Below are 24766 nucleotides of genomic sequence, written 5' to 3'. Positions count from 1 at the left end.
CCTTTGGCTCAGGTCATGGTCCTGGGGTCCTGGGATCGAGCCCCGCATCAGGCTCCTTGCGAGGAGCCTATTTTTCCCTCTGCCTATGTCTCTGCCTTTCTTTCTCTCTTATGAATAAATAAAATTAAATCTTTAAAAATAAAATCAAAATGTATTTTTATAGTTAAACCCCCACTTTCCCCTTCTAAGTAGTTTTTCAGATCATTTTCAAACTAACCATTAAAAAAAACCCTCTTCTCCCAACAAAAGGAAAGCTTTTTATAGCACAACATTCAGTCATCTCCTGGGATCCCAAGATGTGCCCCAGACATTGAGTGTGTAACTAGAAAGGGCAACTCTAATATTAGTCTTAATTGGGAGTGTAAAAATACCAGTGAATAAAAATTCATACATTTTGAAGTATTCATTGTTCTTTTACACTTCTTTCAGGGTCTCCTGGAGATGCGTGTAGAGATTAGAAAGATTTAAGGAACCCATTCTAGAACAAATTCCTCCAAAAAGCCCTAATTATGAGATCATGCAAGGAATCTGATCACAACACTTAGAAGACTAAAGTTAAAGGGAGGGCCACTCAGGTCAGTTGCTTCTTCTCATGGAAAGAACTGATTTCTGCTCCTTTTAAGATAATTGAGAATAAATTGAGAGCTTAAGAACTGTTTTTCAAACTATGAACAATAAAGGAGCTTCAAAAATATAATTATCTACACAAATGTTCATAACAGCACTCTTTATACCTAAAAAGGGCAAACAAGCTAAATGTCTCCCAACTGATAGACAAACAAAATGTGGTTTATTAGCAATAAGGGGAATTAAGTACTGATACATGCTGGGACATGAACTTTAAAAACTTTATGCTGGGGCGCCTGGGTGGCTCAGTCAGTTAAGTGTCTGCCTTCAGCTCAGGTTATGATCTCGGGGTCCTGGGATTGAGCCCCATGTGAGGCTCCCTGCTCAGCAGGGGGTCTGCTTCTCCTTCTCCATGTGTGTACTCTCCCTCAAAAAAGAAATCAAATCTTTAAAAAAATTAAATAAAAATAAAAACTTTATGCAAAATTAAGGAAGCCACTCAATAAAAGACCACCTACTGTGACTCCATTTATGTGGACTGTCCAGAACAGGCAAATCCAGACATAGAGAGTAAATTAGTGTTTATTTGAGGTAGAAAGGGCTAATAGACCATTTCTTTGTAGGATGTTGAAATGACCTACAATTATACTGATGGTTGCACAACTCTGCAAATATACTGAAAAATCACTGAACTAGGAACTTATATGGATAACGTCACCAAGATGCCAACACACAGGCTGTTCCTGACTTTGCTTCCTCTCAGAAGAACAATTAGCAAGGATTCAAGAACAAGATGCCACGGAGAGAATCCTCGAACACAGGGGTGAGGCTGAAGCACATCTCCCCTCTACCCCACACACCAGAGACCAAGACAGGCTGCATTAGAAGAGTAAGAGGAGTGGCTACAAGTTGAACAGACTGCCGATCCCCCAGGATCAGTGCAGTACCACACCAAGAGGCCTCTCCTGAGCCTCTGGTTCTCCCAGAAGGAAGAGAACCCAACGGTAAGAACCAGCCACCCCAGTGTTGTGGGTCACTTTGCAGGAGCCTCTATTCTGATCTTGTACTACAGGGATTGCAGGGGAATCTGCAGGGCTCAGCCACTGGGAATCTGATTATGACAGAAGGGCCAAGGGGCTTGCAACACACAGACACACAGATCTTGGCAGACTGAGCACAAACCTGAAGCACCCTCATAGTCATCCCAACCAGCAGCACAGCTCACCTGCAGAGCCACGTTGCAGATGTGCTCTAAGGACTTAGCAGGGTGTACATCTGCCTGATTTAGGGCCTCACACAAGAAATTTCACCAGCCTGAGAGCCTGGCTTGCCCACCCTCAGGTAAGGAGTTGAATCACAGCCACACCCACTGTGGAGCATGTCTTCCAGTTCCATCTGACCAGAAAGGGCTGGCCGCAACCAACCCCTGCAAGCTGTGGGGCCCAGCAGCACTTGAAGTGAGAGGCAGGTGGGTAGAGCTAATTGCCCTCAGAGATAAGTCAGTGCTGGGAATGGAGCATTACTATGCTATACCCAGGCAGGGCAGATTAGTTCAGAGCCAAGTCTTAGGATCACTCCCTGCCCTTCCCAAATGAAGAGCCTTGACTTGCATCTTGATAATTTTTTTGATATGACACCTAAAGCTCAAGCAACAAAATAAAAAAACCCCAAAAAACATCAAGCTAAAAAGCTTCTGCACAGCAAAAGAAACTGTCAACAAAGTGAAAAGACAACCTACTACTGGATGGGAAAAAATATTTGATGAGGGGTTAATGTTCAAAATATATAAGGAACTCCTACAACTCAACTGCAAAAAAACAACCCAACTCAAAAATGTGTAAAAGACCTAAATAGACACCTCTCCAAAAAAGACATACAGATAGCCAACACGTACATGAAAAGATGCTCAATCACTAATCATCAGGAAAATGCAAATTAAAACCACAATGAAGTATCACCTCACATCTCTAAGAATGGCCATCATCAAAAAGACAAGAGGGAGGTGTTTGGGTGGCCCAGTTAAGGGTCTGATTCTTGGTTTTGGCTCAGGTCATGATCTTAGGTTCCTGAGATGGGAGCCCCACATCAGGATCTGTGCTCAGCAGGGAGTCTGCTTCCCCTCTGCAGCCCCCTCCCCCACTCATGCACTCTCTCCCTCTAAAATAAATAGATGAATCTTTAAAAAAAAAAAAAAAAAAAACAAGTGCTGGCAAGGCTGTGGAGAAAAGGGAGCCCTTATGCACTTCTGGTGAGATTGTAAACTGGTACAGCCACTGTAGAAAACACTATGGAAGTTCCTCACAAAATTAAAAATACAACTACCCTATGATCCAGCAATTCCACTCTGGGAATATATCCAAGAAAGGCAAAGACACTGACTTGAAAAGACATTTGCACCCTCATATTCACAGCAGCATTATCGATAAGAGCCAAGACATGCAAATAATCTAAGTGTCCACTGATGGACAAATGAATAAAGAAATGATGGTGTATATATATCCACAATGGAATATTATTAAGCCATGAAAAGATGAGGAATCCTACCATTTGCAACAACATAGATGGACTCCAAAGGTGTTATGCTGAGTGAAATAAGTCAGACCAAGAGAGACAAATACTGTAGGATCCCACATGTGGTGGGGAAAAAAACCCAGAAAATCCAACCTCAAAGAAAAAATAATCAGTCTGAGAATTGTGATTATCAGAAGTGGAAGATGGGGGAGGGGGAATTGGAGTAAAGTGGTCAAAAGGTTCAAAGTTTCAGTGATAAGATGTTTAAGTACCAGAGATGTCATGTCCAGCATGATGACTCCAGTTACCGCTGCTGGATGATCCATAGCACAGCTGTGAAGAGTCAAAATCTTAAGAGTTCTCATCACAAAGAAAACCTGTTTTTCCTTTTATTCTTTTTCTTTTATATTGTATCTCTAAGAGATGATGGATATCAGCTGAATCTACTGTGGCAATCATTTCACAACCAAACCATCATGAAATATACCTTGAACTTTTGCAGTGATGTGCATCAATGATTTCTCAGTAAAACTGGGGGGAAAACCCCCAAACAAAACTGAGTGAATTTAACAGAATATATCTAAGTTTAAAAAACAAATCTCATTACTGTTTGGTTTTAGAAAATAATATACACTAATATAATATGCTTTCTCCCTTTAAGAAGAGAAAAACTATATAAACTATTAAATCATTCAATTATTTAGAAGTTCTTCAGTTGAAAGTTTTATTAATTTTTTACTTTAAAAGATTTTATTTATTCATGAGACACACAGAGAGGCAGAGATATAGGCGGAGGGAGAAGCAGGTTCCATGCAGGGAGCCCAATGTGCAACTTGATCCCGGGACCGCAGGATCACACCCTGAGCCAAAGGTAGATGCTCAACCACTGAGCCACCCAGGTATCCACCCCACCCCACCCCCCATAGCTTTTTTAAGTAGGCCTGGCACAGAGCCCAATATGGGGTATGAACTCACAACCCTGAGATCAAGATTTAGACGCTTAACTGACTGTGCCACACAGGCACCCCAAAAGTTAAATAGATTTTAAATCCAGTCATGCCTCCAAAAAAAAAATTTCATGTTTCTATGCCACAGTTGAAAATTCCAAATAACCATATCATTAAGCACATAACAGAAATGCCTTAGTCCATGACAGCTTTGTCCAATATGCCCATGATTAATCTGTGCAGTTTTACTCTCTAATGATATCACAGATGTCCTGAGGCTATTGGAAGAAGTAATATGTGTATATTTATATAGAAATTGCTTCAGAAGGGTTTGGAGGGGGCTATCCTAAAAACTCAATCTAAGAATATATATTTTTAAAAAAAAATGTTGTCACAAGAAAAGTTCTCTTTAGAAAACAGTGTTTGGACCTGGTCCAGTGGGTTGTAGCCGAAACAGAATAACAAGATGGCGCTTTGAGATTCCCATCCGCATCTATTGAGTCAATCTGAAGGTGTGGAACCCAGAAATCTGTATATTTATATAAGCTCCTCTAGGAGACTGTCATTCTTTTACAGCCAGGTAAAAGAATGACAGTCCTGGTAATCAATACTTAGTTCATGAGCAGGAAGGTAATCAAAATAAGAGGTGCTCCCCATTACTAGTTAGATCATCTTTGATATTCTTCATTTCCTATGGATATATCTTTTTACAAAAAAAGTAAATTAGAAGTGATCATTTTTGAAGAAGTGTTAAAATGTCTTGAACATTATGAACACATGGGATTATACAGCAAACATTTTTTATGTCCTGATGGGACAGTACACTCTTAAAATTAGGAGATCATCTTTGACAGTCTTTAAAATGTAATCTATGGGCTCTAGTCAAGACAATAATGGAGCCTTAGGAGGGATATTTAAATTAAATTTAATTAAAGACAAACATCACATATGTCTACCTTCCCCAAAATGGTCAATTCATCTTAATTAAGGAAATGGCAACTATTCTGACCAAAATCTTCATTCTGTGACATGTGTGTTTGGGCAAGTTTAGGCAAACATCAAAGGTTTAGAAGTCCCACCACCAAACCTACAGCATCTTCAAAATGCAAAAGCCAACTTGACTCTCCAATCTGGCAGTTCAATGTGAGCTGCCAAACTTTCATCCAATGAGTCTTTCCCACTCCACATAATCTAGGTTCCTTGGGGTAGTTATGGTTTTCCCTTGACAGTTGACCAGGAGTTCAGGTACATGAACTCTCCCTTCTGATTCCCTCAGTTAGCTTGCGCAATTCTGGTATCAGAACCATAGAAGTTCAACATCGTTGTCACCAACTCTGGAAGATCAAAATCGTGTTTCCACCCCCAGTCCTTCCGAGCATTGCTGTCATCAAAGTTCATCGGCCAACTATCCGCTAGGAAAAGACATGGAAGAGAAGCTTAAGTTATTCAAGCTCTAGATTTGCAAAAAGGTCTAGTACATTTTATATAAAGGTCTATCATACAAGGTACCACAGAAGAGATTCACTCTTTGAAATTCCTCCTTTGAGCAGACCAGAGTGGCCATTATGCTCATACATAGCCATCCTCTTAGATTAGAAGATTCCATTTCATGTCCAGTGTCAGGCACTGTGAATTAGGACACACTATTAAAATCTCACACAAAGCTGTAGGGTAGGAATCCTCTACTCCAACTGTGCTCAGGGTTTTCAGGGAGTTTGCAATGATGTACCAACCTATGGCCTGGCGAACAGAATCCACGTTGTATGTAATCTGGAATTCTGGTATGTGCTTAAGAACCTCCTGGGTCAGGTCCTCTGGGGTGAAGCTCATGGCATTGACATTGTAGGTCCTCATGGAGAGGGACTCTGCTGGGGCCTCCATGACCTCCAGGGTGGCTCTGAGACAGTCATCAATATACATCATTGGGAGCCTCGTGCTGGGTTTCAGGTTGCACTCAAATTTGCCACTCTTTATGGCATCATGGAAGATCTGGACCGCATAGTCTGAAAGAGAATCCTGTCTGTAGGTCTTCTCACAACAAAATGATGAATGAGCCTCTTGCGTTAGGGCAATGTTTCTCAAATGCCTTAGTCTTAGAACCTCTTTATGCTCCTCAACAACACAGAGGACCCCCAAGGTCTTACAGTGTGGGTCCTATCAATATCTACTACATCAGAAATTTTTTTATAAACTTTTTTTTTAAGATTTTATTTATTTATTCATGAGAAACAGAGAGACAGAGAGGTAGAGACACAGGCAGAGAGGGAGAAGCAGACTCCATGCAGGGAGCCTAATGTGGGACTCGATCCCGGGTCTCCAGGATCATGCCCTGGGCCGAAGGCGGCACTAAACTGCTGAGCTACCCAGGCTGCCCTACTACATCAGAAATTAACTGAGCATTAAAAAAATATTCCTACATCTTAAAATGATAATAAACCAAACAACATATTCATATGTATGATATTATACAAGAACATATATTCCAAACAAAAGAACATTTAGTGAAAAGAATCAGGCGTGTTTTACATTTTGACAATCTCTTCACTGCCTGGCTTAGTAGCAGACAGCTGGGGTCTCCTGTGCATTTAGGCTACTGTGCTGCCACACCTCACACAGCCTCTGAAAAACTCCACAGGGCACTCATAAGGGAGAGTGGAAAAAAGGCAAATAACATCTTAATATTGACATGAAAATAGTTTTGACTTCTTGGAGCCCTTGAAAAAGACCAAGGATCCTGAGGGATTCCCAGTGCAAACTTGGAGAAGCACTGTATTAAGGCAAAAGCTTTTTAAAAAAGTAACCCAAATGAAAATCCCCTTTAAAATCCTTTGGGTTTTATCAAGGCTTAGCTTTTATAATGTTTTATTTTACTTTATTTTTAAGATTTTATTTATTTATTCATGACAGAGAGGGGGGGGGGGCAGAGGGAGAGGGAGAGAAGCAGGCTCCATACAGGGAGCCTGACGTGGGACTCGATCCCGGGTCTCCAGGATCACACCCCGGGCCGAAGGCGGCACCAAACCGCTGAGCCACCGGGGCTGCCCAAGGCTTAGCTTTTATATTGTATCTCAGGACCCCTCATATGGGGAGGATTTCTAATATGGGAGTTACCGAACATAACGCATGCTTGAGTCTAAACTCATAATAGTAATAATACTTACGCTCTTTTTAAGATATGCAATGCATACATACAGTCCATTTTCATGGAGCTTTCTGCACTAAGAAATAAAGGCTGGATTCAAAGAAAGAGGCTATTTCCTATTTGGTGTCTTCCTACATCGCAGATGACAAATTTGTTCTTGAATATGATCTGATTTCAGCACTGTGGATGGCCAATCCTGAGCTGCGTTTGGAACACCAGCATGAGCTGCCCTTAACAAGTTAAAGTCAACAGGATTCCATGAGCTTCTCAGATGCACTTGCCAGAGGGGATGCAGAAAGTCAGCACGCAGCTAAAAAGACGGCCAGTCCCTTGCCACTCTTCGGGGCACCTAGAAAGCCCATCTAATGAGCAGAAGCAGAAAACAGCACTTACCAGTTGTTCCTCCTCCAGGCTGGGAATCAGCTGAAATGATTCCAGGATATCTCAGGCATCGGAAATCTAACCCATACCGGTAATGATAATACTACAAAAAAAAACAAAAACTACTTTAAAACAAATCCTTTAATCAGAGCAATGCAATGAAAAAACAGCTCTTTGGGGCCTTAGGGATGAGGTGGGAGAACGTGTGGAGTATCTTTCTATGCAGTTCTATTAAAATACTGCTAAAGGAAATGAGACTGTAGAATTTCTAAGAGCCACTCACTTTTCTTTAATAAATAACCCTTTAATTTTTACCTTCAAAAAAATTGTCACTCTGGTGACATTTCAACATGGTCAATAATCAGCCTCCACTGATTTCCAACCTTCCTCTGGAAGAGTCACTGCTGCGGTTCGGAACAGCCCTCTGGGAGCATGTTCCCACAGTGCGGCATTGGACAGTGCGCAGAGGACTTTGAGAGAGGAGGGCAAGGCCAGCTACGTCGGCTAAGGGAGCAGACACCAGCTCACATTTGCCGTGGAGTTATAAAGACAAAGAGTATTTAAAAAAAATAAAACCAGGGCAGCCCAGGTGACTCAGCAGTTTAGCGCCTGCCTTCGGCCCAGGGCGTGATCCTGGAGACCCGGGATCGAGTCTCACATCAGGCTTCCTGCATAGAGTCTGCTTCTCCCTCTGTCTGTGTCTCTGCCTCTCTCTGTCTCTCGTGAATAAATATAGAATTATATAAATAAATAAAAAAATAAAACCAAAAGTCATTTGACGTTCTCCATAACACATGGAGTTTTTTTTTTTAATTTTTTTATATTTTTTTATTTATTCATGATAGTCATGAGAGAGAGAGGGGCAGAGACACAGGCAGAGAGGGAGAAGCAGGCTCCATGCACCGGGAGCCCGACGTGGGACTCGATCCCGGGTCTCCAGGATCGCATCCTGGGCCAAAGGCAGGCGCCAAACCGCTGCGCCACCCAGGGATCCCAACACATGGAGTTTTAAAATCACCTCCCCTAACTGCCAATCCTGGGAGCCGGAAAGAATGGAGCAGTACACATTTGCAGGCAGCAAATGAAGAAGGGGGTGCCATCGTGGGGCCTCTGGGAAGCACGGAGTGTTATCACATGGCCAAAGGCTAAGGAGTCCTTCTGGAGCTATCAGTACCCTGCCACTTGGCAAAAACAGGACTTGGTAGGAGCAGTTCTGGGGGCTAGGCCAGATCCCCCCAAGGACGAATCAGCAAGCATATGAGGCAAAAAGAATAGAAAAGGCAATGCTGAGTCATCTTGCCAAGCAACACTTACTTCTCCCATGAGCTCCGCGTGGACTTTGGACACCCCATAGATAGTCCTGGGCCTCTGAACACAGAGATCAGGAGTTGGATTCCGGGGAGAACTAGGTCCAAAAGCTCCGATCGTGCTAGGCACAAACAACCGCAGATTGTGCTCTGCTGCGACGTCCAGGACGTTATGCAATCCTGAAACGAATGGACACACCACCGTCTGAAAAATCTCTTACCAAAGAACTGAAAAAAAGCTTGACAAACCAACCATTTGGGGCAAGACCCAGAAACTTACCGGTGATATTTACGGCTCTGGCCAAGGATACGTTTGCTTCCCCAACGGCACTGAGCAAAGCGCTATAATGAAACAACCAGGTGATGCGGTTGTTTACCACGATCTCCCGAAGATTCTTGTAATCCAGAATGTCGGAATAAATAAATGGGCCTACCAGGAACACAGCAAAACCATAGAAGTGTGAGTTTGGGATTTAAAAAGCTAAGTAGCCCTTCACCCCCTCCCCTGTTGACTCGTGAATTTTCCACTAGGATCCGCTTGGTGACTAAAGCACTTGGACACTCTGCAGCATTTTGCTTATGGAAGAAAAAACCCCAACCACCCCCAGGTAATAATAGCTAGTGCTTAGACAGGACTTACACTTGCCAGGCACTGTCCTAAGGGCTTTCTGTATATTTAGCTCCCATACAATCTTTGAGGGAGATATATTTTACTGGGAAGGAAATGGAAGCACAGAGAAATAAGCAGTAGCCAGGGTCAAAGAGAGAATAAGTGGAAGAACTGGGCTCCCAACCAGCCAGCTGGCTCCAGAGTTGATGCGGTTAATAACCACCCCTACAGGCACAGAGTTGATGCTGTTAATACCACCCCTACATTTCACTCTGATGAAAAGTTACGTATTTTAAAAAGGATATAGAAGTGGATTTTTTTTTAAAGATTTTATTTGTTCATGAGAGATACAGAGAGAGAGGCAGAGACATAGGCAGGCTCCTCAAGGGGAGCCCAATGTGGGACTCAATCCCGATACTCTGGGACCATGCCCTCAGCCGAAGGCAGAGGCCCAACCACTGAACCACCCAGACGCCCCTAGAGGTGGATTTTTAAAAGAACATAGATCTTGGTATAGGTACAGAAGGACCGCAAGCCTGAGCTAGGCAGAGCAGGTTTTGTTCAGTGGCACCCACTTAACAGCAAAGTACCCGTAAACTGAAGGCTGACATGGAACCAGGAAGGACCAGGAGACTTTCTAAAAATGTTTGTAAGGTAGGAGAAAACTTGAGGAGTCTGAAGTGTTTGTGTGTGTGCACAGCAGTTTAAGAGGAAGTCCATGTTGGGGTGCCTGGTGGCTCAGTCGGTTCAGCAGTAGACTCTTGATTTCACCTCAGGTCATGATCTTGGGGTCACGGGATTGAGTCCTGTGTCAGGCTCTGTGCTCAACATGCAAAGCCTACTTGGGATTCTCACTCTCTCCCTCTAAAATAGTAAATTTAAAAAAAAAATATTTTATTTACTTATTCCTGAGAGACACAGGGAGAGAGGCAGAGACCTAGGCAGAGGGAAAAGCAGGCTCCCTGCGGGGAGCCCAAAGTGGGTCTTGATCCCAGGACCCTGGGATCATGCCCTGAGATGAAGGCAGACACTCAACCACTGAGTCACCCAGGTGCCCCTTTTTAAAGAGCAAGTCTGTGTTGAAATAGGAGGATTAATTGCTCCAAATTTTTAAAGTTTCTTTTCCTCATTACAGAACTTGATTTTGGTGTTCCCTCTGAGCAGAGAAGTTAACTAAAAACTCAAAAAGTTGGGAATCAAAGTTTTTATTCAGAAAATACTATTCCACATTCATTTGGGGAATATGAATAATAGTGAAAGGGAATATAAAGGAAGGGAGAAGAAATGTGTGGGAAATATGAGGAAGGGAGACAGAACATAAAAACTCCTAACTCTGGGAAACGAACTAGGGGTAGTGGAAGGGGAGGCGGGCAGGGGGTGGGGGTGAATGGGTAACGGGCACTGAGGGGGACACTTGATGGGATGAGCACTGGGTGTTATTCTGTATGTTGGTAAATTGAACACCAATAAAAATTAATTTATTAAAAAAAAAAAAAAGAAAAAATACTATTCCAAATAAGATCCAAAGATGTTATTCCCAACTTCACTTCGAGTTCAGAAGCGCTCTCCTGTTCTTGTAACACCTGAACAAGCAGCAGCATTACTGTAGACATTTCACAGAACTATGAGGGACAAAAATATATATATATTTTTTTTTGAAGAGAGAGAGTGGGAGAGCAGGGGGGGAGGGAGGGGGGAGGGGTAGGAAGAGGAGGGGAGGGGGAGAGAGAGAGAGAGAGAGAAAATCCCAAGCAGGCTCCACACTCAGCATGGAGCCAGACCCAGGGCTCGATCTCTTAACCATTGGATCATGACCTGAGGCAAAATCAGAAATCAGACACTTAAAACGACTGAGCTACCCAGGTGCCCCAAAACAGCAATTTTTAAAAGTCACACAACTGAGCCTTAATAACGCCTTTCTTTTCATCACAAGCCTGGTTATGAGCTGATCCCATGAGCCACCTCTCTAACTGTATTTTGAAAATCAAAGATAAAACAAAGGCAAGGCGTCTTGATCTCTTACCACTGTGGAAGATGTGGTCCGGGGGTTTCCTTATGTCAGACAAAATCACACTGCCCTTCCCAAATCGTTTCCTGAAGGGAAAAATCAAGACCTGTGAGTTGTACATCTAGGTTATACCTGGTCCAGTGAAAACACGGTCTCAAATAGGGCAAAGGCCCAGCGTGGGAGATGATGAGCCACAGATCTGCTACAAGTCTATGATACTAAGAGCAAAATAAAATGATTAAATATTGCCAAAGACAAGATATATATACCGAAGAACTCAGATTTTCAATTTCAGCTTTTTCGGCTCTTACCTCAGAAAGTTAGCAAGCCCCACTCCAAGCTGGCCAAGACCCCCTAGATGAAGAAGAGAAAAGTGGAATTTTAATCCAAATCTAACCAATTCAGTTATTTCCAGAATGTAGTAGCAGAATAAGACTATATGACAATCTCAGCTAATTAGGGAAAGCCCTAGTCTGACTTGGTGGAACTAAATTATATCTTCCGAGCTAGGACAGAGATCAATGTAGGTGACATTAGTTGTAGAGATAAAACTCTTTCCATGGAGTGACTGATGGCAAGCAAAGGTGCAGGAAGAGGAAAATCACAAGAAAGTCGAACCTCCTAGCTCCTTGGGCCAGCAATCCCCTCTCAGACCTGCCCTTATTATTTGAAGCTTGAGTGAGACAGGTGCCAAAACACTCAAAGCCAAATATAATAGTCTGAGATCAGCCTTGGGTGGGGTTACCCAGAAGCCCATCCCCCATTAGAACTGGGCTGGAGTAGGGAGGGGAAAGAGGAGACAAACCAGGAAGCCATCTGTTAAAAGGGTAGACAACTGAATCAACAAGGAGCCCTAAAGAAAACTAAAAATGACTATTAGAGGGACAACCTGGCTCTGTGGTTGACCATCTGCCTTTGGCTCAGGGCATAATTCCAGTTCTGGAATCAAGTCCCACATTGGGCTCCCTGCAGGGAGCCTGCTTCTCCCTCTACCTAGGCCTCTGCCTCTCTCCCTGTGTCTCTCATGAATAAATAAAATCTTTTTAAAAAATGACTATCAGAGCTTCCTAATTTAGAGGCTCGAAAATGCCACCAATAGGAATGGGCATGCTGCGGGCTGGGAATATAGCTGGAGGAGGCAACCACAAATTTCATCTGGGAGAAATAAATGAGGTAGGGTGATACAGAAAGTGGGATTTCCTGTAAGCACTTGTTGCCATGGGACTGGAACCAGGAAGGATGGTGTATAGGGGAAATGACTATACCTTAAGTCCATTTCCAGAGAAGACCAGAAAGAGGTAGTGAAGATACACACACACACACACACACAGTGAGGAATGTCAGAAGCCAGTGAAAGACAATCTGGTGGGAAGAAGGAAATAAAAGTGTGTCCGTCAAGTTAGAGGTGGGGTTGGTTTGGCTGGAAGGTGTGGAGTGCCAGGGAAGGCCCAGGGCAAGGAGGGCAGGGCAGCAGGGGCTGGCCTTACAAGGTAAGGGCCACAAGGAGCAACTCTGGCGACGACGTGATCAACGGCATTGTAAGATGATGGGGACAGTTTCCTTGGATGTGTAACAACTGCTGGGAATCGAGGACATCGAATTTAGGTTGAGGAGTTTGGCCAAGACAAGACGCACCTGATGCGCTGCCCACGCCCTGGTCCCTGCCCACTCCCTATACAGGAGCGCCCTCACCCCCGGGCCACCCCGGCTCCACAGCAGCTTCTGCTCCCGGTTTCCTGCAGCCGACCTTCAGAGAATACAGAATTACGACATGGACACAAAGCACTGGCAACGGTGGCACAGCGAGGATTTCAGGCTTGCGGGATCCTGGAGGAACCAACAGTGGAAAAGGCTATTTCTGATGAATACATGTTGGCTGGTGGCATGGGAGTTGTTCCAAACACAAAGCCGTGCAGAAACAGCACAAGAAAAAAAAAAGAAGAGGATCAATTTGCAAATCCTGAAAAAAGGGAAAAAAAACCAACCTGTAATTAAGACGCGTGGCTGGTCTGTTCCAGAGAAAGAGGCAGAGTGGAAGCTGGCATCTGCTGGAATCTGCCGAGGGGAGGTGCCCAGAAACCGCAGCGGCGGGGCAGGCATCCAACAGCCACAGGCTGGGCTCCCCAGCATCTGGCCGGCGACCTGCCGCAGCATCCTAGCGAGCGGCATTTCTCTACAAACACCCTGCAGGAAAAGGGGAGCAGGGTTCATTATGCCACCTTTTATTCTCCCAACCTCTCCAAACGCAAGCTAAGATTGTCAGCTCATGGGCAAAAAGCAAGCTGGACTCACGAACCGAACTAAAGAGGCTGCTGAGTGGGCCGACAGGAAGCCGGTCAAGAGCCTACGGTGAGCTGGGCTCTGAAAAGGGGATCACACACTGCAGGCAGACAAAAGCCGGGCAGAGATTTAGAACTGAAACCGCATAATGCTGACATCAACTGCATCTAATGGTCACGGTGGAGGGGACCCCACATAGAGCCAGAAATGCCAGATACACCAAGTCAGTGGATCCTAGCGAGGTCTTCACATCTTTACCACTGTAAGCAATTTGTTCACACACCATGGGAAGGCACATATGGGTCCCAGATTAAATAACCTCATGCTCTACAAATCTTGTGCTAACGCCTAGATGTTCTCTTTAGAATTAATGCAACTAGAAAAGCAGGTGGTTAAGATAGAAAGGCCCTCAGTGATACTCAATAAGCTGTGACTACTTTTTTTTTTTTACTGCCCTCTTCTTAGGACTATTTGGAAGAGCCATCTTCTTTCCTTCCAGATCATGTACATTTTAGTCTTTCTCCTCTTTCTCACCAGTTTTATTGCTTCTGGACCATGAATCCATTTTGGCCTTCAGAGATCAAGATGGTCTGATCATTTAAGGCTTGAGACTAGAGGCACATGCAGGGCTTTCATTTTGCTGATTCCATCCCTCACACCCAGGCAAGCATGTCACAAGAGTAAATCAGAGCCACATAGCCTGCTCTGCTGGTTCCCACACTCTAAAGTCAGGCCTGTTGCACTCTGCACATGGCCCTATGGCTTCCACGGTAAGATTTCCAAGAGCTGGGAGATGAGCCTTCAGAGCCGACTCTGGTGACCTACCCCCTTCCAAGGAGCTCACCAGATCTAACCATCTTCTTTTTGTCAACTACATTTGAAGACTGTTTAAAATCTGAACTTAGCCTGCTCCCACACTCAACTGAGGGCCTTAAGAGAACAGTAATACACAGCCCTTGAGAGTCCCTGGGGCTATTTGTCCCAGCTAACTTTGCCAAACAAGTAGAAGAGAGGCTTCTGCTACAGCATTTCTGGCTGTTGGGGTGGAGGGGGTGGGGGTAGTCGGGACTATGCAAGAGGTCCCCACTGTGGGCCACATTATAGGAAAGGCCCAAATATCCCTTGGAAGACCTTTGGGTTAATCATCCTTACAGCCATTGTGGTCATCTGAAACCAGGTAAGAACTCTTGATTCTTTTTTTTTTTGGGGGGGGGGGGAGGAGCAGGAGGTGATAAACTGTAATTTTCTTATTGGAAAACAAATGTATAACTCGGAATGGACTTGAGGCAAACTGTGCCATAAACAGATTTTCTTTAAGTGGCTAAACAGAGTTTAAAAAGCAAGTAACAATAAAAGAAAATGTTTCTAGTAAAGGACCAGCAGTACAAAAAGATACTGTATGAGTACATGGATAATACACCCGTTTTGCAATAGTGCAACTCTGAAGTACATGTTGCTGACTGTCCATACTCTACATATAGAGTTATGGCTCCTCGCTTTTACAACATGCTGACACTTCCTAATGAAAACCACTTCAAAAAAAAAAAAAAAGGCATAACCTAGATCTTCCCTCATTTGACCAATTCCATTTAGGATGAGGTGTGCAGAAGGGCTTAGATTTATCCAGAGGAAGCCATGTGCAAATGTGCAACATGTGACTGGATCAGTTGGCTCAAATAAGGTTTCAGGACAATGACAGTAGGATAAGGGAAGAAAACAGAGGAATGAAATCCTAATCACTATACATGCATATTTTTGGACAGCAGGAGGAAACCTTTTATAGAGAAGTTACAAAGAAGAGGCAAATAAACAATTTGGTACAAGAAATTGAACCCATTCTATATACAATGTCCACACAGTGCTGTCATCATGTATACAGTCTTCACAGTTCATGTGCCCATCACCATGATTATCTGCTTCCCTGTCCATTTTGTCAACCTCAGCATCTGCTCGCTTCTCTCTCTGGTTTGTCATCACACGGTGAAGCCCAGCACTCATACAGACACTGCCATCCTTATCAAACACATGGAATGCTCTCCAATTTCTTCCTCACTGTTTCATTCATTTTTCTTGCCAGCATTGTCAGAAATTCTGGGGCTCTGTTGCACCATGACCATCAGCATTCACTTCATTGATCGGGTCTTTTTTTTTTTTTTTTTTTTATTGATCGGGTCTTATAACTGTGCTTCTGGGAGGTTCTGCCCAGAGAGACCTCGTTATAGTTCCCAACACTTGTTGGGTTTTTTTGTTTGTTTGTTGTTAAGAGTTGGCGGGGGGGAGCAGAGGGAGAGGGAGAGGGAGAAAGAGAATCCCAAGCAGGCTCCACAATCAGAGCCCAATGTGGGGCTCAATTCCACGACCCTGAGATCTTGACCTGAGCTGAAATCAAGAGTATGACACTCAACCGACTGAGCCACCCAGGCACCCTGAGGCTCACTTTTTTTTTTTTTTTGAGGCTCACATTCTTAACTGAAAATAAAGCATTTTAGGTTAGCCATGTGAACAATTTGTAATTGAGTTGGTCCTTCTTATTTCACTTTGATTAACAGCTAACATTTTGATGCTCGCTATCTCACTATATGCCCAGGTCAGTGAGTGATGCAGCTCTTAACCACCAAGCAGCACTATCGTCCCCATCATACAACTGCTTTGATTAACAATGCATGAACCTTTAAAACAAAAAACTGCCAACCATCTACAGCAAATAGCTTTTCCAAGTCAAGATTATCACCTTGCTCTCACCAAGTTCAACTGCATAGTGTTAAGGCAACAGTTTTTTTTTTTTTTTAAGGCAGCAGTTCTCAAGTTTTTTGGTCTGTGGGCTTCTTTATATTCTTAAATACTGAGGACGCTGAAGAGCTTCTGTTCATGTGGTTTACATCAAACAATGCTTGTTGTGTTAGAAAACAAAACAGATGAATGTTTAATATAATAATTCATTTAAAGCCAATAAAAATTTTTATGAAATAATTATATTTGAAAAAATAGCAAAAAGAGTGCCATTTGTTTGTACATCTTTGTTGTCTGCCTTAATGGAAAACAGCTGGATTCTCATCTGCTTGCACCCAATCTGTTACTTAAATTGAAGTATATAGAAAAAAAAAATCCAGACTCACAAAGTGAAATACTGGGAAAAGGGAGCAGTATTGTAAAAGCCTTTTCAGAAAATTCTGGATACTCATCTTTGCAAACCAAAACTTGACACATGGACACGTGGTAGTTTTGTAAAGGTTAGTTGCAATGTAGAATCTGAAGCCATTATCAGTGAACCTTTTGGATTATGTATCTTAAAAGCCACTGGTCTACCTAGTGCTTGGAGCAGATCTTTACCCCTGAAGAATTTTGTAATTTTGTGCACTGGTCTTTTGGAAAATATTGATTCAGCAAATTATGCAGGACTTCCCAGTGTTAACACACTTCACTATAGAATATCAAAAGGTCATAGTGATTTCATCAGAAAGTTTCTAAATACTGAGAAGCTATCAAGCTCATAGTGGTAGATACAAGTTAACAGGCAACAAATGCCATTAGTTGTTTCCTCAAAGGGACAAGCTCACTTGGTTCATTTTTTAAAAACTACACCCAGGACGCCTGGGTGGCTCAGCGGTTGAGCGTCTGCCTTTGGCTCAGGGCATGATCACAGGGTCCTGGGATCAAGTCCTGTATTGGGCTCTCCACAGGAGCCTGGTTCTCCCTCTGCCTAGGTCTCTGCCCCTCCCTCTCTCTCGTGAATATATAAATAAAATCTTAAAAAAAAAAAACTGTATCCAATCATCCAAGCATGAATAACTCTAGTTTTTCGGTCATTCCTTGAGGCAAAAACGATTTTCTATAAGGAAAAAAAAGTGGCCAGTTTTGCCTACAATTCAATCATACTAAAGTGCTTTACTTCAAGATAGCCATCACACCTGAACACAAACAAGTGCATCCCCTCAGCACAAGCCATACTGAAAAGACAAGTTTTGAGACTGGGTGGATCAGTCGGTTGAGCATCTGCCTTCGGCTCAGGTCATGATCCCAGGGTCCTGGGATCGAGCCAGTATGGGGCTCCCTATTCAGCGAGGAGCCTGCTTCTCTCTTCCCTCTGCCCCTCCCCCTGGCTTGTGTGCTCTCTCAAATAAAATGTTAAATAAATAAATAGATACATTTTATTAAATATTGACCCTTGAAGACCTAACAATTTTACTGTTATAGAAAAGGCATTCGTAAGTAAAACTGGCAGATTTTCTTTTCTTTTTTAGAAAGCACATGAAGACCATCTACTAGTACTTTGATGCCACTGCCTTGATTCCTGCAAAGACACCTGTGGTTTTAGCCAGCATTGCTTTGGCCCCATCAGTGCAAATTCAGTCTAGTTGTCCCAAAATAAACCATGAAATTCAAATAAGTTATTCTACACCGAATACCTTGGCACTACTTGTGTTTGCTGCTAAGTGTTCGCCAGAAAGATACTCCCTGATGACTGGTTTGGTGCTGATACCAGATGAATACAAACAAAATGACAAATCCAGCCATGACTGCAAATTCTTCCTTTTTTTTTTTTTAAAAAAAAAAAGACTTTATTTATTCATGAGAGACAGAGAGAGAAAGAGAGGCAGAGACACAGGCAGAGGGAGAAGCAGGCTCCATGCAGGGAGCCCGATGTGGGACTAGATCCTGTGACCCCAGGATCACAAGCTGGGCCAAAGGCAGGCGCTACACTGCTGAGCCATCCAGAGATCCCAAATTCTTCCATTTGTAAGACAAAATACACTTCTGTTAAGATCCTAACTCAGTCTTCATGTTTGCAGCTAAATATTTAATTTGACAAGTTTCTATATTATTACAAAGTGACAGTGCTGATTTCTTTCAATGCTTTTTTTATCCAAACAAGGCTTTATTGTGTTTCTCCAGCCACTGCAATCTTATAACCTATCCTGCTAGATGCTTCAATAGCTTTTTCATTTCTAGTTTGGAAAGCTATAACAAATCATTTTTGGCTTTTCAAGAGCTCATCATAACTACATTTAGGTCACTCAATTCATTTTTCTTCAGAGGATTCAGAATAGTTGATCTCAGAGTTAACAGCACTGACACCATAATATGATTCAAAAGGGTTCTGCAGGGATCCCTGGGTGGTGCAGCGGTTTGGCGCCTGCCTTTGGCCCAGGGCGCGATCCTGGAGACCCGGGATCGAGTCCCACGTCAGGCTCCCGGTGCATGGAGCCTGCTTCTCCCTCTGCCTGTATCTCTGCCTCTCTCTCTCTCTCTGTGACTATCATAAATAAATAAAAATTAAAAAAAAAAAAAGGGTTCTGCAGCATATAAGACACATAATGTAAATTTCTAACAACTGTAAAATGGTCAAAATTGATCACATTTTTAGGTCTTATTTAGTTCTGTATACTGCTCTGGAGTAAATTCCTCCCTTCCTTTATTCAAGGAACTCTGATAGATCATTTCATTTTTTTCCCCAGCATTTATAGACATGGATGATACAGCTGAGTAGAAAAATGTTTTCTTAGCATCCCCCTGTTTAGCCATAATCCTTAAAAAATACATAAGTATCCTTTCATTTTAGAATACTTTCATATCATTTAAAAATTTAGAAAAGTTTTCAAATCAAGACTATGAAACATACTTACTTTTTGTTATTTTTCTTTCCATATAGGCACACGGAAAACCTAGGGATTTCAAAGTGATGACTTATTAAAGGAAATGAGGTCGTCTGCGACCCATTTCCCATATCACCCAGTGATAATGGGTATAACTGAAGGTAGCTAGTAAGCATGCAGTAGAAGTACTAAGAACTGAGTTCACCTCTATAAACACTTATTTATACTCCAAGCCTACTTACTCTTAGAAGGTTCTAGAAACACAAGATTCTGGAATACACGCAAACACACTTCATTAATCAGAGAAAAAGCTCATCCCAAGTCAGTGTACACTGGAAAATGCTACTGTACGCTTTTAAGAGAAAGGATGTAAAAGGCAAATGACATCTTAGTCTTCTTTTTAGAATAGCTGGACCTCACAGACCCTACAAAATATCTCAGGGAAGCCCAGGATTCCCCAGACCATACTTTGAGAAGAGCTGTTCTACAGTAAAATTTGCTCTGCCAATCTAGTTATTAAATTTATATAGAGAGAATCCATCAAACAGTTTCAGTCCCTCTTTAAAGATTAGATTATAGTCCACAGACTTTCTCTCTCAAGCACTTTGTTTATTTAACCTGCAAAGGGACAAAAAAGAAACAGGTCAACAGACTCTTCTCCAGAAAGAATGGAGTGCCTCCCCAGCCCAGGCCTTTAGGGGTGGTTGTTATACCACTTCCCCCAACTCTTGGCGTGTGCCCTCTGGGCAGGAACCACAGAACTCTAAGACAGCAGTGACCTCATAAAGAGGGTGGGACTGACGGGATAGAGACTCAGAGCTCAGGCTGCTTTGGTCATGTATGGATATGGGGGGGGGGGTGCTGGTTAAGGAATCAAGGAGAAGAATACTAAAGTCTCTAATTTGTGCTGCTGTAAGAATGGGCTCCCTAGAGAAGCAGGTGAGGTGAGAAGGCATTGAGTTTGGTTTTGTATACATTGGTCTTAGATGCCAAGAGGCAACATGGCTGTCTCTCTCACAAAGTTGTGAGCTCTTAGGAGCAATTCCTAGCAATACCTGATGCAGGTCAGTACTCACCAAATCCTAGCTCTAATCATTCTTAGCTATAGAGACAGTAAATAAGAACGTATTAAGTAATATCTCTGGCACTAAAGCATGAAGGTAAAAGTATCCAGCCACTGACAAACGGATGGATGCACAAAATGTGGTATATACACACAACAGTATATTGTTCAGCCTTGAAAAAGGAGATCTTGCCACATGCTGAAACACGGATAAACGTCCAGAACACTATGCGAAGTGAAATAAGTCAGTTACAAAAGGCCAATTACCAAACCACTCCACTCTTATGAGTTATACAAGGTATCTAAAGCAATGAAAATCACAGAAAAAGGAAGTAGAAAGGTAGTTACTAAGGGTGTGGAATTAGGGGGAAAGAATATCGGTGTTTAATGCCTTGGCATATAGTTTCAGTAAGATGAAAACGTTCTACAGATCTGTTGCACAGTAACGTAAACTTAACACCGCTAAAGTACACATGTAAAAATGGTTAACATGGTAAATTTAAATTATGTGACTGCAACCACAATTTAAAATATTTAAATTCACTTACGAAAAAAACAAACAAATGGTCTGCACACACCTATATTGCTGAGGAGCTACAAAATTTACCCAATAGAGAGAAGTGCTGCCTCCAGAAACCTAACAGTTCAGTTGGTGCCTACCAAACCCCAGTCTCATTCAAACTCCCAAGCCCTGGAGCACCCGAGTGGCTCAGTGGTTGACCAGCTGCCTTTGCCTCAAGTCCTGATCCCAGGTCCTGGGACCCAGTCCCACATCAGGCTCTCCTGGGGGGTGTGGGCTGCTTCTCCCTCTGCCTCTCCCTGTGTCTCTCATAAATAAAATCTTAAAAAAAAAAAAAAATCTCTCAAGATCTTGTCCCACTTAACTCCCCAATGTGTTTTTCTCCCTCTACTTATAAACCTGCTAAAACCTATCTTGTCCTCCTGCTGGCTTTGTTTCCTCTCCCAGTCCCAGGGGTGTTGGGTTGCTCCCAACCTCCATTCCCTACCCCTCCTAGTGGGGCTTCCTACCCTGCACTATGGGACACTGCTTTCACTAAAGAGGTGCCATGTGCCTGGTTGACGACTTCCAGGCTCCAAATTTTCCAGCACCAGGAAGCTACTAACCACACCCCCCCATCCGGGCCCCCCCAAGCCCCCAGGTTCTCCTACCTCTTTGCTGTAAAGACCCATAATGCTTAAATAACACATTTGCAAGGCAGTCTCTCCTTTTAAGATTTTTTAAAAATTTATTTATTCATGAGACACACAGAGAGAGAGAGAGAGAGAGAGGCAGAGACACAGGCAGAGGGAGAAGCAGGCTCCATGCAGGGAGCCCGACGTGGGACTCGGACTCCAGGATCATGCCCTGGGCTGAAGGCAGCGCTAAACCGCTGAGCCAGGTGGGTTGCCCCAGTCTCCCCTTTAAATCGTCCTGTTCCTTAAATAAGAAATGTGTACTCTTCATAGAACTGACCCAAGGAAAAAAATCAGGCCCCTGACTACAGCAGCACAGATGAAAGGCCTGCTTTCCTGAACTCTTACTTAACCCTCACCTACCCCTGAAGCTGGGATCTTTTCTCCATTTCGCAGGGTGAACTGACCTGCCCAAGGTCAGGCAAACACACCAACCAAGAGGGGGTGCGAAACCGGATTCGTGGAGTCTCAAACAAACCCTCCTTCCAGGGTGTTATGCTGAGTGAAGTAAGCCAACCGGAGGACAATCATCATATGGTTTCACTCATACGGGGAATATAAAAAATAGTGAAAGGGAATAGAGGGGAAAGGAGAGAAAACGAGTAGGAGATATCAGAGAGGGAGACAAACCATGAGAGACTCCTAACTCTGGGAAACGAACAAGGGGTAGTGGAAGGGGAGGTGGGGGGGTGGTTGGGGTGACTGGGTGACGGGCACTGAGGGGGGCGCTGGGTGTTATGCTATGTTGGCAAATCGAACTCCAAAAAAAATATACAAAAAAAAAAAAAAAAACCCTCCTTCCACCACCCTCACACGTCTCCCTCAAGAGGAGGGATGCAGGATCCCTGGGTGGCTCGGTGGTTTAGCGCCTGCCATCCGCCCAGGGCGTGATCCTGAGGTCCCGGGATCGGTTCCCGCGTCGCGCTCCCTGCATGGAGCCTGCTTCTCCCTCGGCCTGTGTCTCTGCCTCTCTCTCTGTGTCTCTCATGAATAAATAAATAAATCTTAAAAAAAAAAAAAAAAAAAAAAGAGGAGGGATGCGACCAGGCACCCAGGAAGAAGACAAAGAGGACTCATCTGCGTGGGCGCGGAGGGGGGCACCCACCAGCCCAGGGCTCGGGGCACCCCACGGAGCCTCCGTACCCGCCTTTGCCAAACCTCAGGTTGCCTCAAGCTTAGAAACAGGACGAGGATTCCCGCCCCCCGCCCCCGCCCCCGCCTGCTGAGAGCGTTTAACAGCGAACCACCAAGAGCACTTAGCAAACTGCCCAACGTAAAGACTCCAGGAGCAGGTCAAGTCCGGACTTACCTTGGCGATGATCCGAAAGCCAGAGGGGCTAAAAAAAAAAGCCTAGAAAAACAAAACACACACCCAGAGCTCTAAGCCTGAGATACAGAGGGCCTTGGAGGAGGCCTGGCTCTGCGGGACGCGAGGAGGGAACCCAAGGGACGCGGGGCTGAGCCGCACACGGGTCCCCGGGCCTGGCCTGGCCCTCGGGGGAGGGGGCGTGGGGTCGCATCCTTCCGGGGAAACGGCCGGAGAACCGTGGCGCCCACCCTTATTCCTGGGCAGAGGGGGTCCTCGCAAGGTGCAGGGGACACGCGTCGACCCCAGCAGCGCCCCGACCTCCCCGCCCCCCCGCGACCCAGGTGTCGGCTGGAATCCCGGGGCCACTCCGGGGGCCCCGCGACGTCGGCCTACGCGCCAGGCGGGGATCCGTCCCGGGCACAGCCCCGGGGGGCACGTCCGGCCACCCCCGCACTGACCTTCCCGCAGGGCCGCCCAGATGCTGCGCCGCGGGAACCCGAGCTGCGGCCGCGGGCGGAGAGCCGGGCAGCCCCGAGCGCCGCGCCTTTATTCCCCTCCTCCCCTGAACCCGCCCCTCCGCGCACCAATCCCCTGCCTCGGCGGGGGCCCCGGGTCACGAGGGGGCCGGGGTGCCGGACCGGTCGGGCGAGGGCGCCACCCCCCAGCCGCGCGCCCCGTCCCCCGCGGCGGCAGGTCCAGGCTGCGCGTCTCGGCCTGGGCCCCTCTGCAGGGTCAGGGTGCGCGCAGCTCTGCAAGGGCCTCCCCGTCCGCGGGCATCGGCCCTCCGTACCCCGCCCCCCACCGTGGGAACCGGCTCGGGCAGGCGTGCAGCACCTCTGCCGGGGACCTGGGGAGCCGGGCGGGACCGGCCGAGGACGCAGCGCAGGACCCCGAGCCGGGAGATCCAATCCTTGAGCGAATCCTGTCCTCTTGGTTTCCCACGTGGGAAGCATCAGTGTCAAATTAGATTACCCCCCAAGGGCACGGAGCGGCCCAGTGAGCATCATCTGGGTCATCTGGGAACTTGTTAGGCCGGAAGGTCTCCGGCGGCGTCCCGGGCCTGCAGAGTCAGGCTCTCCCGGGCGGGGCCCCGCGGGCTGCGCGGGACCAGCCCTCCAGGGGATGCTGCGCGCGCTCTAGCGGGGGCCGCGCCGGTCGCGGCTCTCGGGCTTCGCGGCCCACTGCGATCACCGGGGACTTTTTGAACCTCCCAATGCCCAGGCTGCGTTCAGGCCTGAGCGAATCAGAATCTCCTTTGGGGGGTTTGGAGGGGGAAGAGCCCAGGCTTCAGTTGTTTTGTTAAAGCCCCTCAAGTGATTCCAGTGTCCAAGGTGAGAGCCACCAATCAACCCGTGCGTAAGGGCTTGATTCAAAGCAGCCCCCACTCCATCTACTGAAGCACAGCACTTTTAAAGATCCCCAAGCAATTGTCAAGCACGTCAAGAGTTTGGAAAACTCTAAGGAAAGCCACCTCCAACATTAAAATCTACGATATGGGACGCCTGAGTGGCTCAGCGGTTGAGCGTCTGCCTTTGGCTCAAGCCCTGATTCCAGGGTCCTAGGATCGAGCCCCTCCCAACCCCCCCCCCCCCGTTCTCTGCGGGGAGCCTGCTTTTTCCTTCTGCCTTTGTCTCCACCTCTCTTTCTGTGTCTCATGAATAAACAAATAAAACCTTTCAAAAAAAAATCTATGATGTTATGCAATATGTCTAATTTTCTGTTTTACAGGCTCTTGGAAGGCTCTGTTTCTTCAACATTTTCTTGTACGACATGAATTTTTTTTTTTTTATGAATTTTTTTTTAAGATTTTATTTTTTATTTGAGAGAGAGAGTACATAAGAGAGTGGAGTGTC

General features: G+C 45.0%; 1 protein-coding gene across 5 annotated transcripts; it reads right to left on the bottom strand.

Moving 5' to 3' along the window:
* Window positions 1-4933: 4933 nt before the first annotated feature.
* On the bottom strand, window positions 4934-23874 carry LOC121497444 (L-threonine 3-dehydrogenase, mitochondrial). 5 transcript variants are annotated; one of them, XM_041767098.1, is made up of 11 exons: window positions 23748-23866; window positions 22914-22955; window positions 19378-19416; window positions 13459-13657; window positions 11785-11827; window positions 11489-11559; window positions 9136-9285; window positions 8863-9035; window positions 7561-7651; window positions 5759-6028; window positions 4934-5437 (listed from the first exon to the last, which is right to left on the bottom strand). In XM_041767098.1, exons 4-11 carry the CDS (start codon window positions 13640-13642, stop codon window positions 5298-5300), a joined length of 1122 nt encoding a protein of 373 aa, XP_041623032.1. In that variant the 5' UTR covers window positions 13643-13657; window positions 19378-19416; window positions 22914-22955; window positions 23748-23866; the 3' UTR covers window positions 4934-5297. The 5 variants fall into 5 exon arrangements, with proteins under 5 accessions (XP_041623032.1, XP_041623027.1, XP_041623029.1 ...); XM_041767093.1 differs by lacking the exons at window positions 22914-22955; window positions 23748-23866 and adding an exon at window positions 21581-21604; XM_041767095.1 differs by lacking the exons at window positions 19378-19416; window positions 22914-22955 and having other exon boundaries at window positions 23748-23874.
* Window positions 23875-24766: the final 892 nt, after the last annotated feature.

This window comes from Vulpes lagopus, chromosome 8, assembly GCF_018345385.1.
Source record: "Vulpes lagopus strain Blue_001 chromosome 8, ASM1834538v1, whole genome shotgun sequence".
NCBI classification, from domain to species: Eukaryota; Metazoa; Chordata; class Mammalia; order Carnivora; family Canidae; genus Vulpes; species Vulpes lagopus.
This window is presented reverse-complemented; position numbering and strand designations above follow the sequence as displayed.